The sequence below is a fragment of the Ursus americanus genome, chromosome 7, assembly GCF_024610735.1.
Source record: "Ursus americanus isolate L20-20 chromosome 7, mUrsAme1.1.p, whole genome shotgun sequence".
In the NCBI taxonomy this organism is placed as follows: domain Eukaryota; kingdom Metazoa; phylum Chordata; class Mammalia; order Carnivora; family Ursidae; genus Ursus; species Ursus americanus.
Genome location: NC_142133.1, coordinates 42,732,876 through 42,748,550, shown reverse-complemented (window position 1 = coordinate 42,748,550; position 15,675 = coordinate 42,732,876). Strand labels below are relative to the sequence as shown.

The window sequence follows — 15,675 nt, the reverse complement described above, 5'->3', positions numbered from 1 at the left end:
ACTACGGCATACACTCAGTTTACATGGCCAAACAGAAAACTCAGTTCCAGTTTAAAATATTAGAATTCAAGTTCGACAATAGCTAGCTGCTTTAATTTGCTTAAAGAATATACCCAATTTGGTATTTCTTCTAGAAAAATAATCACATGCCTTGTATTCGTGTTTACCCTTTTATCAAACTAGGAAACTGACTGTGTTAGCTATCCTTTATCACATAATAAATTACCCCAAACACAGTAACCTAAAAGCAAACACATATTATTTCATACTTTCTGTAAGTCAGGCCCAGATTTCTGACCTACAGAAGCTATGAAATAATGTGTTTGAGTTTCTCACAAGCCAACATCAAGATGTCATTCAGGGCTGCAGACTCAATGGAAGACTTGACAGGAGAAAGATCAGATTTCAAACTCACATGGTTATTGGAAGGATTCACTTCCTCATGGGCTTCTGAACGGAGGGTAGAGTTCCTTGCTAGTTTCAAGCTGTATGCTTCCCTCAGTTTCTCACCATGCAGGTTCCAAGTTTCTCTCCATGTAGGCAGCTCACAACATGGCAGCTTTCTTCATCAGAGTGGTTAACTGAGAGTGCAAGAGAAAAAAAATGCAAGTAACACAGAAGTCACAGTTATTTGTTACCTGATTGGAACTCTATCCCATCATCTTTGTCATATTCTGTTGGTAAAAAGCAGGTCACTAGGGGCACACCACATGCAGGAGAAGGGGTTACACAAACGGTGTCAATACCAGGAAGCAGGGATCATTGGAGGACATCTCAGTGGATGTTAACCATATTAACCAAAGCTTTGAAAATATGTTTTCTGATTCTACTGATCAAGTTCAAAAAATAGGAATCAGAATTCACTAATTTCAACTGATTTCTTCATCTCATCATTACCTAAAAAACACCTAACATTAGCTATCTTTATCTGTAACGGCTCCCTTAACATTCTTTTTCCCTTACATTCCTTCTTTCAGGGCAGAACTCTGAAGGATAAATAGAGTGGAAGGGTTGAAACGGTCAATATCACAGGTCCCTTCCAACACTAATATTCTAGGGTGTTTTTTGGGTATAATTTCTAGTATATTAAATATTATAGGGGCTCTGCAGTTGTTGACTTTAGTTAGTTGAGCATTTTAAAGACAACATGGTGACAAGATAAAAGTAAAAACAGGATTAGCTTGCTCATTTTGTGATATATATAAATAATGAATCATTATGTTGTACACCTAAAAATAAATTAAAAAATAAAATTCACTCATTTTAAAAGAAAAAAATAATATAGGATAATTTCATATACATAAATTTTAATGTAATGGGATTTCCCCATACAATCTCTACTGCCCTTTTCTGGTAATTGTCACTTGACATAGTTAATATTGCTAATGAATAAAAATCCCTTTGTTTATACTGTCTCTGAGTTCTCTTCTAATACCTCAGCATGTCTTCCCCACAGAATCGTTCTTTTTCTTCCATTCAGTCTCTTGAGTGAATAACTGATGGTGTTCAGAAGGCAGAAGAAGAGAACTTTAGAAAGTCATTTCTGTTTCTTTCCCCTCTCTGAGGATGTGCATATTCCAGGACAGATAACTACTTTTTGTCTATTTATGCCATATTGTTTCTTAACAATCTCTCATAGAAAATATCTTCCCATCTTTCTTCAAATGGAAAAACTTTTTTAATAGTTCCTGAGGAACAGAGTATGGACTTGAGTAAGGATAAGATAGATGACAAGTCTTTATGTACCAAAAAAGTACTTTATAGATGTTTCCTTTCACTGGCCTAAGGAATGGAGAATCCCAGAGGCAAGTAGAGCAAGCAGTTGGGGTTTCCTAATGAGACTGAGCTGGGGTGGGGTGACCTGGGTCTTCAGTTTTCTAGCCAGTTCAAAACGTTATTAAGGTCAGAGCTATAAGTAAGGGTTTTCTTAGTTTTCCCTCTTCTAAAAATTATAGGCTAAAATGATATTACAGTTTTATCAAGGGCAGGAATATAAATTCTGAGGCAGGAGCTTATCCTTGCCTGGGGTGTTCACCAGCAGGAAAGGAAGAAGAAGAGGTCCAAAGTATCTCCTAACTGTTCAAGCATTCAAGGTTAAAGGACTGAGTGTGTACTGGAAGGAAGATGAGTTCTAGAGGTCGTGGGGTGCTTTAATAGCCATGGAAATCCTGGATTTGAGATCTAGCTTTTTAATATTAGGCAAATTACTTAAGCTCTTTAAGCCTTGTTTTGCTCATCTGTGCAATGTTATAATACCCCACAGGCTTGTTCATTTTAAATGGGATGAGATATACAAAGCTCAGTTAAGTTGTAAGCATTATCATTATTGAGTAGTTGATTATGAGTGAGAACATATGATATCCTCACATTTACTATTTATGTCATGAAGACTACTGAGTTTATATTTTTTACACGTTCTACTGAATTATTCTTTCATTCATTTTTTCAAAATTTATTGACTTCTACTAGGTAACCAGCAATATTTTAGGTCAAGTTTTCTTAACAGTAGTACTATTAACATTTTGTGGCACATATGTCTTTGTTGTAGAGGGCTATACTGTGCATTGACAGTATGTGTAGAAACATCCTGGACTTTGACTCACTAGATGCCAGTAGGCACACCCCCCCCCCACCACCCTCAGTTGTGGCAGTGAGAATTCTCTCTAGAGACTGCCAAATGTCTCCAGAGTTGCAAATTAGCCACCTTTGAAAACCACCATTCTAGATGGGATAGAAAAATGGGCTAAGGTACCTGCAGAAGTCAAGCAGGCAAGTACAATTCATTAGAGATGCCTCAGCAACAAGATGAAAAAGCTTGGATCCAAAATCTGATACGAAAGGCAAATAAACTTAACGCTTTGTTTAATATTTTGTATCTCTTTCTGGCATCTCAACTAACACATACAATAATTAATTAGGCATCTCAATTAACACATAATTTAAGGATTAGGTAGAAGATAAGTGTTTATGTAGGAATTGGAGACTCACTGATGTGAAGAGATCCAGAAAAGTGTGGTGTTAAGAAAGTCAAGGAAGTTAGAGATCCTCTGGAAGGAAAAAGTGATTAACAGTACCACAGAGGTAAGTCTGCTTAGATGAGAGGGAGAAAAATAATTAGACAAATGCTGGCTCATTGATTATGTTGGTGGTATCAGGATAGTCAGAACACAGCACAGTTCAGCAGTGGTGAATTTGCAATACATAAAGAGTGAAATGGAGATATGAAGTAGCGTGTGGTTGGTATAGGCAACACTTGAAAAAAATCAGATGAGAAGGTGAGGAATTAAATACAAAGGAGCTTGGGGAGATAAGAGATTTAAGAAAGGGTTAATTTAAAAACATTTTTTTCAGTTTGAAATAATTACAGATTAATAAGAACGTGCAAAGAAGTGTACAATGGCCTCAGAACCCTTCACCATCCTCTCCCAATGTTAAATCTTGCATAACGTAGTATTGATACCAGGAAACTGACAGTACAATCCAGAGAACTTATTTACATTTTACCATTTATACATGCACTTAAGTGTGTGTGTGTGTGTGTGTGTGTGTGTGTGTGTGTGTGGCTGTATGCAATATTATCACATATGTTTCTTTTTGTAACCATCACCACAATCAAGATATTTAGCTGTACTAAAAGACTGGTAAATTAGCACATGAAAAATTCCTCAACTTCACTCCTAGAGAAAGATAGATTAAAATCAGAATGAGATGTCACTATACACCTATCTCAATGACTAAAACTAGAAAAACTGACCATACTGAGAATGCAAAACAACTAGAAATCTTATGCACTGCTGGTGTTGATGTAAATGATACAATCTCTTTAGAGAATGTGTGGCAGTTTTTAACAAGTTAAATATATACGTAGTGCGCAATGCAGTGCTCCCACTCCTAGATATTTACCCAAGATAAGTGAAAAGGATTTGTCTCACATAAACTTGTACACTAACATTCATAGCAGTTTTATTTATAATAGGAAGAACTGAAAACCACTCAAATGTTCATTAACAGGAGAACAGACAAGTTGTGTCATAGGCACACAATAGAGTATCATTTAACAATGAAATTAAATGAAGTATGGATACATGCAATAAAATGAATGAATCTCAAAATGATTATGCTAAATATAAGAAACCAGAGAGAAAAGTATATAATGTATCATTCCATGAATATAAAACTCTAGGAAATGCATATTAAACTTATCTATAGTATTAGAAAACAGATCAGTGGTTGCCTTGGATTGGAAAGACTGGAGAAGTTGAGGGTAAGAGGTAGGGTTGAGGGAGGACATCTTTAGTGGTGATGGGTACATTTATTACTGAATTATGTTGATGATTTAATGGGTGTATATGTAAGTCAAAACACCAATTATACTTTAAATATGTACAGTTTATTGAATCTCAAATACACCTCAGTGAAGCTGTAAGATCAAAATAAACAAAATATAAAGGTTTTTCATTAGATCAAAGATTCACTGGGAAGCTGAAGCCCTGGATCTGGACAACAAGAAGGAACAAGGAAAGTCTGACAGCTAGCTAAAACTACAGGCCAGACCACATAGTTACAGCAATTTCATTATGAAACTCCAAGTAGGCCACAACCATTGAACTCTCACTGCCACTGCTGCAGAGCCCCAACCTCCATGGCCATTGTGAATGACCTCTAATTCTTTCTTTTTGTACCACCACCTGGCAGAGGTATCCCATTGTCATGCATTGACCATAACCCCTAGCCTTCAGAGAACTATCTACCACCTTCAGATATCTGCCATCTTTGCTTCTGTAATGGGAGCTGTGACACTGCCTCTCACCATGAACCACACCAAAGGGTCATCCTTCAACACATAGGAAGCATTCTCATTCTGAGTAGCCAAAAGAAGACCAAGAAACCCACAAGTGACTCTCTAGGCATACACATGACTCACAGTTCCTGATGGCATAAGAAGCTTTCAGGTCCTAGGTCTCTCTGACTTATTCCTGTGTCCAGCATTCTGCACACACAATCCTGGCTCTCTAAGATAGGGACACAGATGAACTACTCAATTCTGATCCCTCTGCTATTTACGTACTGTGCATTTTCATTTGCAAGATTTTGCAAGATTTGCTATTACTGTTCCCTGGGATGATAGCAGACATTTCATACTAGAAGATGTAGGAATAAACTTTTTTTTTCCCTTTCCCTAATGCCTTCTTTCTAACCCTCTTTGTTTTTAGAAGCTGCCAGTTCATGCTTCTAATCTTCCAGTACTTTACTCTCTGCTAGGTCACCTCTCCCCCTAGTGGTAGTTCATTTAATCCTCCTCCAGTTACCTAAAAACCTATGCTTCAGACAAGAGGCATTCAAAATTTTGACTGATATTTACAATACGAAGTATATTTTATGTCCCAACACTTTTCACACACATACATTCACACACACACACACACACGTACACATACACACACACACACACACACACACACACACACACACCTATATATAAAACTAAAATCAAAATTTCACTAAGAAGTATCAGCTGTCTTCATACAATATACGGTGGAATTTTCTGTATTATTCTCTCATTTAAGAAGAGATACTAGTTATTACCCACTAAACTGATTTAATGAGTTCAAATGGCAGTACAATGCAACCCATGATTTGAAAAAACAGTACTTTAGACTACTATTAAAACTGAATTAAACTTATGATCAATCAATAGGTATTTCACCCAAATAGAGATACACAAACAGTCATACAGAAACATGTGACCAAATGCCTAATGAGCTGCAAATCCTATTGCATTCTTTTATTTTCATTCCTTTGCACACAAAGACTTGGAAAAGCCCTGTAGTAAAGGACCCTACCTAACTTATATACTCCTGAAGAGTATTTCCGCCCCCCGCCAACACTCCAAAATTAAGTAAATCTGTGTGTAGGTCATGAAATGAATACCCCAAAGAATGAGATTTTGGAGAATTCTGTTTTAGACATGAGGAAGAAATCTCTAAGTAATTCCAAGTTTTAACATACACATAAACTGCAGAGATTTACATAGTTGATGTGCTATGGTCCCCCAGAGGTACACTTGAAAAACTAGTTAAAATGGACAAATGTGGTTTGGTGGTAGGAGGTTTGGCGGTGGAAAGGGAAGAATTTTATTAAAATGAAAGGGATGAATCACCAAGTTACATTCTGAGATATTAGGAAATAGGGTACCTCAGTTCACCTAACTCTTATCTAGATGTTCTTCGCAGCTGCTATTGCTATCTAATTGTTTTTTCTCAACTCTAGATGGAGAGTAAAGTCAATGACAGACACACCACCACAGGCCCAGGAGCCTGTGGTGATGTACTGCTCTAACTGGGGAGAAGATTTTGTCCAGCTCATTGGCTTATGGTGACTGGCAGAAATCCACATCATGACGGGTTAAATACACAGTTCTCAAAACAAATGAGAATTGGATAAAGACAAGAGTAGTAAGCACAACAGCCAGCTGACAACTCCTGAAAGTATGGAGGATAGTCCAAGAGCAGAAGTAGGTATGGTACCTGGGGTAACACGTCAGTACCCAAGGAAGAAGATTAGGTCAGAAAACAAGCCAAGGTCAGAACAAAAGGATGAGACAATTATGTCTCATTTGCTGCTGCAAACTTCTGTAGGGCTGCCTTCCTGCTCCCCTTCTCTAAGAACTGGGTCTCATACACACGTCCTACTTAAGAGGTGAGTGTGGCTCCCATAATAATACCATGTGACTCAAATTTTTTGCCTCAGCTGACTGGACTGAGGTGAACACCCAGTCTTAGCTAGAATAATCAGATATTCTCCTGAAAACAAATTTGTTTATTGAAAATGTAGTTAAAGTTTTGAATCCCTGGAGTAAAAAGTTTGCTAGAATTCTACTGAGTTAGCCATGTTGCCTTGAGTTATCCCAAGGGCAAGGAAACTGATTGGCTAATAGACACCAAACCCAGTGGTGGGGGCGGGGGGAGAAAAAAGGAAGACGAGATTAATCTCAGTTCCTTTGTTCTTTCTTTTCCTAAGCCTTCAGCTATGACCCAATCTTGGTGCATGGAGAAATCCACATCCTTCCAAAATCACCCATTTTTGCTTGAGTGAGTTAGAATGCAAGTCAGCAGCTTATGTCCAAAAAGCCCAAACTGAGGCAGCCTAAAAGAAGCTTGTAGACACAGGATTCTCGGGCAAGGCACTTACAAGCTGTCAGCAACCCAGCTGGACTCTGTTAGAAAAAATTATGGGGAATTCAGATATTGGATGTAACACAACATTTTTCATATAAATGTTAGGCATCAGAGGCTCACACACAAATTGGAGCACCTCTACATGCTTCCTTTAAAATTGAGGGAGACTACAGGGCCAGATTGGCCTTCCAGCAGAATTCTATCAAACATTAAAGAAGAATTCATACCTATTCTTCTGAAGCTGTTCCAAAAAATAGAAATGGAAGGAAAACTTCCAGACTCTTTCTATGAGCCAGCATTACCTTGATCCCAAAACCAGACAATGACCTCACCAAAAAGGAGAATTACAGACCAATATCTCTGATGAACATGGATGCAAAAATTCTCACCAAGATACTAGCCAATAGGATCCCACAGCACATTAAAAGGATTATTTACCACGACAAAATGGGATTTATTCCTGGGCTACAAAGGTGGTTCAACATTCACAAATCAATCAATGTTATACACAACATTAATAAAAAACAAGAACCACATGATCCTGTCAATAGATGCAGAAAAAGCATTTGACAAAATGCAGCATCCTTTTTTTTTTAAAGATTTTATTTATTTATTTATCAAAGACAAAGAGAGAGAGAGAGAGAGCACAAGCGGGGGAGCGGCAGGCAGAGGGAGAGGGAGAAGCAGGCTCACTGCCGAGCAAGAAGCCAGATGTAGGTCTCCAACCCAAAAACCTGGGATCATGATCTGAGCTAAAGGCAGATGCTTAACTGACTGAGCCACCCAGGCATCCCTAAGCATCCTTTCTTGATCAAAACTCTCCACAGTGTAGGGATAGAGGGAACATAACTTAATATCATAAAAGCCATATATGAAAAACCAACAGGGATTATCATCCTCAACAGGGAAAAATTGAGATTTTTCCCCTAAGATCAGGAACACGACAGGGATGTCCACTCTCACCACTGTTTTTCAACATAGTACTGGAAGTCCTAGCCTCAGCAATCAGACAACAAAAAGAAATAAAAGGCATCCAAATTGGCAAAAAGTTAAACTTTCACTCTTCACAGAAGACATGATACTCTATATAGAAAACCTGAAAGTTTTCATCAAAAAATTGCTAGAACTGATACAGGAATTTAGCAAAGTCACAGGATATAAAACCAATGCACAGAAGTCTGTTGTATTTCTGTACACTAACAATGAAGCAGCAGAAAGAGAAATTAAGGAATCGATGTCATTTACAATTGCACCAAAACCCATAAGATACATAGAAGCAAACCTAACCAAAGAGGAAAAATCTGTGCTCTGAAAACCATACAACACTTATGAAAGAAATTGAAGAGGACACAAAGAAATAGAAAAACATTCCATACTCATGGACTGGAAGAACAAATATTGTTAAAATGTCTATGCTACCCAAAGCAATCTATGCATTCAATGTAATCCCTATCAAAATACCACCAGCATTTTTCACAGAGCTGGAACAAGCAATCCTAAAATTTGTATGAGACCACAAAAGACCCCAAATAGCCAAAGGAATGTTGAAAAAGAAAACCAAAGCTGGAGGAGTCACAATTCCAGATTTCAACCTGTATTACAAAGCTATAATCATCAAGACAGCATGGTATATGCACCAAAAGAGATATATAGATCAATGGAACAGAACAGAAAACCCAGAAATGGACCCTGAACTCTGGGGTCAACTAATCTTTGACAAAGCAGGAAAGAATATCCAATGGAAAAAAAAAAAGACAGTCTCTTCAAAAAACGGTATTTGGAAAACTGGACAGTAAGCTGCAGAAGAATGAAACTGGACCACTTTCTTATATCATATACAAAAATAAATTCAAAATGGATGAAAGACCCAAATGTGAGATAGGAATCCATCAAAATCCTAGAGGAGAATATAAGAAGCAACCTCTTTGACCTCAGCCATAGCAACTTCTTGCTAGACACGTCTCCAGAGGCAAGGAAAGCAAAAGCAAAAATGAACTATTGGAACTTCAACAGGATAAAAAGCTTTTGCACAACAAAGGAAACAATCAACAAAACTAAAAGGCAACCTATTGAATGGGAGAAGATATTTGCAAAGGACATATCAGATAAAGGGCTAGTATCCAAAATCTATGAAGAACTTATCAAGCTCAACAACTAAAAAGCAAAAAATCCAGTAAAGAAATGGGCCAAAGACATGAATAGACATTTCTCCAAAGAAGACAAACAAATGCCTGACAGACACATGAAAAAATGCTCAACATCACTTGGTATCAGAGAAATACAAATCAAAACCACAAAGAGATACCACCTCACACCAGTCAGAAAGGCTAAAATAAACAAGTCAGGAAATAACAGATGTTGGAGAGGATTCAGAGAATGGCGAACCCCCTTACACTTTTGGTGGGAATGCAAGCTGGCGCACCCACTCTGGAAGACAGTATGGAGGTTTCCCAAAAAGTTAAAAATGGAACTACCCTACAACCCAGCAATTGCCCTACTAGGTATTTATCCAAAAGATACAAAAATAGTAATTTGAAGGGGCACATGCACCCCGATGTTATAGTAGTGTTATCAACAATAGCCAAAATGTTAAATGAGCCCAGACGTCCATTGGCAGATGAATGGATAAAATGGATAAAGGAAGATGTGATATATATATATAATGGAATACTACTCAGCCATGAAAAGAGAATGAAATCTTGCCATATGCAATGATGTGGATGAAACTAGAGGGTATTATGCTAAGGGAAATAAGTCAGTCAGAGAAAGACAAATATCATATAATTTCACTCATGTGGAATTTAAGAAACAAAACGGATGAATATAGGGGAAGGGAAGGAAAAATAAAATAAGATGAAATCAGAGAGGGAGGTTAACCATAAGAGACACTTAACTTGAATAGGAAACAAACTGAGGGTTGCTAGAGGGGAGGTGGGAAGGGGGATGGGGTAATTGGATGACGGGCAGTAAGGAGGCGCTTGATGTAATAAACACTGGGTGTTATATGCAACTGATGAATCACTAAACTCTACCTCTGAAACTAACAACATGCTATGTTAGTTAATTGGTTTTAAATAAAAATAATTAAGGGGGACTAGTTTTCAGTGAGAAAACCTCTGAAACTAACAACATGCTATGTTAATTAATTGGTTTTAAATAAAAATAATTAAGGGGGACTAGTTTTCAGTGAGAAAATAAGAGATTTATTACTATTTATTATCATTATTTATTATTAGAAGAGAGGAGCATTTTTATCAACTGTGTCAGGACTGCCCAGAAGGCATCAAATAATGAAGGGTTCAATGGGACAGAACAAACATAGAGGGAGGAGAGATAAAAACTGCCTGCCTACCTCTGTTCTAGACTTTTAGATAGAAAAGTTTGTAATGGTTCACCAGAGGAAATAAATTTATAATGGTTCAGGGCACAAACTGGTTATGAATAAAGGCCATGAATTTAGCAAATATCCTTTATAATCAGTATCTCAGGAACTTAAGCATGGTCCTAGGTATAGACAGTACTGACTGCCTTGACAAATGCTATTATTTTTAAATTTTGCTAAAAACAAAAACAAAAACAAAAACAAAAAAACCCCTGATTTTGTATGGAAAGCAATTAAGTCCAGTCCCAGGAAATGAATCCCAAATGGTCAAAGGCAAGTACGGCAGTTTCAAACACTTTTCTGGTGGTTGGTTTAAGAACAGAATTGTTTTAGGGGCACCTGGGTGGCGCAGTCGTTAAGTGTCTGCCTTCAGCTCAGGGCATGATCCCAGTGTTCTGGGATCAAGCCCCACATCAGGCTCCGCCGCTAGGAGCCTGCTTCTTCCTCTCCCACTCCCCCTGCTTCTGTTCCCTCTCTCGCTGGCTGTCTCTGTTAAATAAATAAATAAAATCTTTAAAAAAAAATAAAAAGAATAGAATTTTTTTAAGGAAGAGAGTGACAACTTCCAATGCTCTAAGTGTAAGCACTGTAGTAAGAACCCAAGTAATTCGTTTTTTACTGTATTTAAAAAAGGCATGGTTGAAGGCAGATTACAAATTAAAGGAAAAAACTGATCATTCATAGCAAATGATTTCAAAAGTGCCGTTCTAAAAACAGCAGACACCACTAAGGCTTTTTGTGTCACAAACAGGAGGAATATGCAATAGAGTGTGTGGGAGAACAATGTCTCCTTTTGTATACAACACAAATGTAAATGAACAGGGACTACATATTGATCACACACTGGTAGGGATGTACATTTAAGTGTTTTCCACGGGGAATGAATAACATAGGACAGGGCAAGACCCAGAATTCCTTCCACAACCCGTTCTTCTTCAGAGTCTAGCTATGAGATAGGAGCACAAAAGCAAATGAGATGGACTAAAGTATTTATTATTGCACTTTAAGATCTCAGACCATGTAATACACCAAAACAACATGAAGATAAATGAGCAGGGAGGAAGAAAGGTCAGAATGAAGTGGTCAGGTTTGAGATTATTCCCGTCCACTGTGGGTCTTCACACTTGGTCTCATGTCCATGATGAGCTGCATGCAAAACTCAGGTTCCTGACGTCTCCCCAGACCTAGTCCTTGAACTTGCAAACATAGGGTAGCTTTGTACCACAGCTGTAATCTTTCCATCTCAGATATCCTGGAGAGACAAAGGAGCTCAGGTACATATGGCTGGTGGAGCTCTTGAACCCAAGGGAGAGGCATCCCAGATTCTGGCCTAGGATCCAAAGCCTCTCTTTCATCCTCACCAGTGTCCTGTTTAGAGGAAGGAGACTCAAAGAGAGGAGAGATGAGAGGGGGTGGGGGAGGACAAACCAACACTACATTTCCTGAGGATTCTCTGAAGGTCACGCTGAGAAATGGGGAAAAAGAAGATGGAAAGTTCTGGGCAGAAAGGAGCTCCTCTGTTACTTACCTGTGCTTCTTGACAGACTCCCACAATAGCCAGGGTTTGCAATAGTGGAGGGGTCTTTCTCCCAGGCAAGGTAATTCAGCACATCATCGCTACTCCACTCCCATCCACCTGCATTGGGCTCATAGCCCTATAGAGGATGGAGTGTGGTGAGGTTGAATGGCCATTAGAATTCTCCCTGCATGAACCCCTCCCCAGCATCACCAGATTTACTCTGCCCATCTATATGTTGCCCTGGAGCCAGAGCTCTCCCCTGGGAAACTCTTCCTAACTCCTTGGTCTTAGTGGCAGACTCCCAAACCAGTAATCACAAAGACCTACAGGATCAGCAGAGTAACATGTTACTGACTGAACAACAATTAGTGATGCATCTGTGATTGCCCCCTGAACCTCAAAGACACTGTCTGTTCTATAGAGTAAAAATGGAGCCTATCTTCATTTAGGATTCCCTCAGCACAATATGTGCAGATTCTGTGAAGCTCAGAGAATGGAATTATAAGGCCTCACGTGCAAATTGTATACAAGCATGACAGGAGGCAGATTAACTTCAGCTGGAGACAAGGGACTTCCACAGAACTCAGCTGTTGAGCTGCTATAGAGCCCTCCCTTTCCCCTTTGTGTCCCCCAGGATCTCTGTGCTCCAGAGTTCTGTAGGGCATTTATTGGGCAGGGACAGGGGATAGGGAGTGGGCTTGGGGGGCAATAGCACCTTGACAGGTTATGAAGAGGAGATGAGTCCATACCTCTGTGGGGTCATGGAGCCCAATCCAGATATTTGAGTAGGTGTTCACATTGTTCTTGATCAGGGAGGCCACAAAGGATGCCTCAGCCCCACTGAGCACAGACACAAGGTGTCCCGAGGGCCTCTTCTGGCAGGCCATCTGTGTGGGAAAGGGAGAGACTCAAGGGCAGTCAAGGGCAGCCTGAGACATCACTGGGAGGAGTGCAGAGCAGAGGTAGTGGAAAAGAGGTATATATGCAAAAGATATGGGTGTTCAGTCTTGCCCCCAAGAAATTCTGGAGAATGGAACCAACCCCCTCAGGTCTCAAATGTACTTTCCCTTAAAACCCCTAACTGAAAATCCAGGTACTCACATCTGCATCCATCCAGGATTTTGGTGTCATAAACAAAGCATAGCAGTGGGAGGCATAAGCCTTGGAGCCTTTGGGACAGCTGATCCGTGGAGCAGGCACATCCTTCTGGATGTCTTCACCTAGGGTGGGAGGAAATAAAAGAGAAGAGAAGGAAGAAGTGAATAGGAGAGTGGGGATCAGGGTAGGGAGGTGACCTAGGGGACCTAGGTCAATGCTTGGGGAAGTGATGCCAAAGTCCTGACCGCCTCTCCCCATTGCCAACACTTTCAGGATTTCTTGATCTTGAACCAGCCCCAATAAATGAGGAACCTTCTCTTTTCTTTTCATCCTTCCCCTTCAAAGTCCAACCTTTCCCCATCTAGGCTGACCATTCTTACACTGGGTCCTCATTCTCCTTCCCTATTTCTCATTACTGACCTGTCACACTTTTCCTCTTTCTCCTACCAACATAAATTAGAGTGCAGGGACAAAATGGAAATGACCTCTTTGTAGTGCTAGTGGACCACTGTGATGCCTACCACCCTTGCTTACCCTGAAGGAAGGAGTGATGATGGACAAGTTAGAGGCAGTTTCTTTGTGTGGGGATATATGTCACCATCACCACGGGAGCCTTCCTCTTCTTACTGGCCCTGAGCATTCACAAGAACCCCATGCTAGAAACAGTGAAAGCTCACCTTGGACCTGAGCCAGGGACATCAGGCAGGAAAGCAGCATCCAGGACATGCTGGGGAGGGCCAGGGGAGGCAGCATCGTGTCTGTGTTCTGAGGAAGCAATCAGACATCACTAAGGAAAGCGTGACTGGAGAGAGGGCATGCAGAGATGCCACTCCTCTTCCTTGCCTTTCCATTGTTTAGTCCCCTATGAACAAATTGATCTCAGTGACACCTATCCCCTTGTATAGCTCTGGAAAGAACTGGAAAATCTTTGCACCCTCCTACCCCATGAGAACTGCCCAGCCCGCCTGTGCTGAGATCAGAGCTCCAGTGTCCCTGACAGGGATCCTCATGTACTTCCCCCCAGATATATACAGTGTAACTCCTGCCATGGTCTCATCTTCTCTCAGCTTCTACTCACCTGTCTTGCAGGGATTTGCAATGGTTTGTCAGGTCAGAGAAGACTGGCCTTTTATAAGCAAATTTGAAGGAGGGACACTGAAATGAATAACAGGAATGTGGAGCCTGAACAGGGGTCATGGGGAAGGGCTTGGCATGGATTTGGGGAGATTCCCGCCATGGGGGAGGACAACTTCCCATCAAAGCCTGGGAATTGCCACAGATGTCACTTCTTTCCTGGTAGCAGGCCAGCACTTCCCCAGGAACAGGTGAAGTTTGAACTTTCTCCACCTTTTGCCAGTGTTCTAAAGTGTTGTAAAACACTTAAGGCAAGGAAGGCAGCCCTATGGCAGAAATGCTGATGTACATAATTAAAAAAATATATAGTGGTACTGATAGTTACGGAAAATGTCAAAAGTGTATTTTTGAGTAATCTGTCAATAACTCACCCCTGTAAGCATATATATGAATTTCTTTAAACTTTGTCTTATATGAGTAAATAAAGACAAATTAATAAGTAAAAATCAGTGGGCATAGAAATTTGAAGTACTGGTGAGTGCAAAGTATTAGTTGAGGGAAAAGAAAGAATTGAAACAAAGAGTAGGAACAATGGTTCAAGGGCTGCTCCTTCAATATTGTGGCAAGGTGTGAAGGAAGCATGGAGCGACTGTGTAAGTCAAAAGGCAAGCCAGGGAACTGGAGTTAAGATGGTGAAGTAGTAGAGGGACCCTATGATTGCCTGTCCCTGGAACATAGCTAGATAATTATCAAATCATTCTGAGCACCCAGGAAATCAATATGAGGACTGAGAGAACAAACTGCACAACTAGAGGGAGAAAAGAGGCCACATCATGGAAGGTAGGAAGTGAAGAGCCATGATTTGGGGGAGAAAAGAATCACTGGTGTGCAGAGGGCAGGGAGCCCTGAGCAGGGAGAGAATAGAGAAAGAGAGAAAGAGAGAGAAAGAGCAGGGTGCAAGACATTGCACAAGAAAAACACTTCCCCACAACTACTGAGGGAAAATGAGAGGGGCTAATAATTGCAAGTTTTTATAAGCAGCAGAGCTCCAATTCTGAAGTTTTAGAAGTCGGCATCATTGCCTGGTGGAGCCTGGTAGGCGTAAAGGTGCTCCTGTGGAGAAGGAGGGTAGAGGCCCAGCAGTGGACAGCATGGTCTGAGGATTCCCTGGGTTGCACCGGGAGAGACAGTTCCCCTTCTTGGAGTGCATTTGGGAGAGGTGGCACTGTCTATCCAGGGACAAAAGAGCCCACAGGCATCACTGAGCTGCCCGTTCATTAGCATATGAGCAGCGACACCTGCTGAGGGCACCTAACCTGGACACTGACTTTTTTGCCATGTTTTACCAGAAACTCCAAGCCCCTGTGGATTTGTGCAACTGCCCTTCTGGGACAAGCCGGCACTGACCACAGCATGCAGAAACA

The 15,675-nt window shown here is 40.3% G+C and overlaps 1 protein-coding gene across 1 annotated transcript; it reads right to left on the bottom strand.

The window, feature by feature from the left end:
* Positions 1-11,532: 11,532 nt before the first annotated feature.
* LOC123799688 (lithostathine-like) lies at positions 11,533-14,340 on the bottom strand. The gene is made up of 6 exons (XM_045808852.2): positions 14,256-14,340; positions 13,855-13,942; positions 13,181-13,299; positions 12,829-12,966; positions 12,089-12,215; positions 11,533-11,812 (listed from the first exon to the last, which is right to left on the bottom strand). Exons 2-6 carry the CDS (start codon positions 13,928-13,930, stop codon positions 11,745-11,747), a joined length of 528 nt encoding a protein of 175 aa, XP_045664808.1. The 5' UTR covers positions 13,931-13,942; positions 14,256-14,340; the 3' UTR covers positions 11,533-11,744.
* Between the last annotated feature and the right edge of the window lie 1,335 nt (positions 14,341-15,675).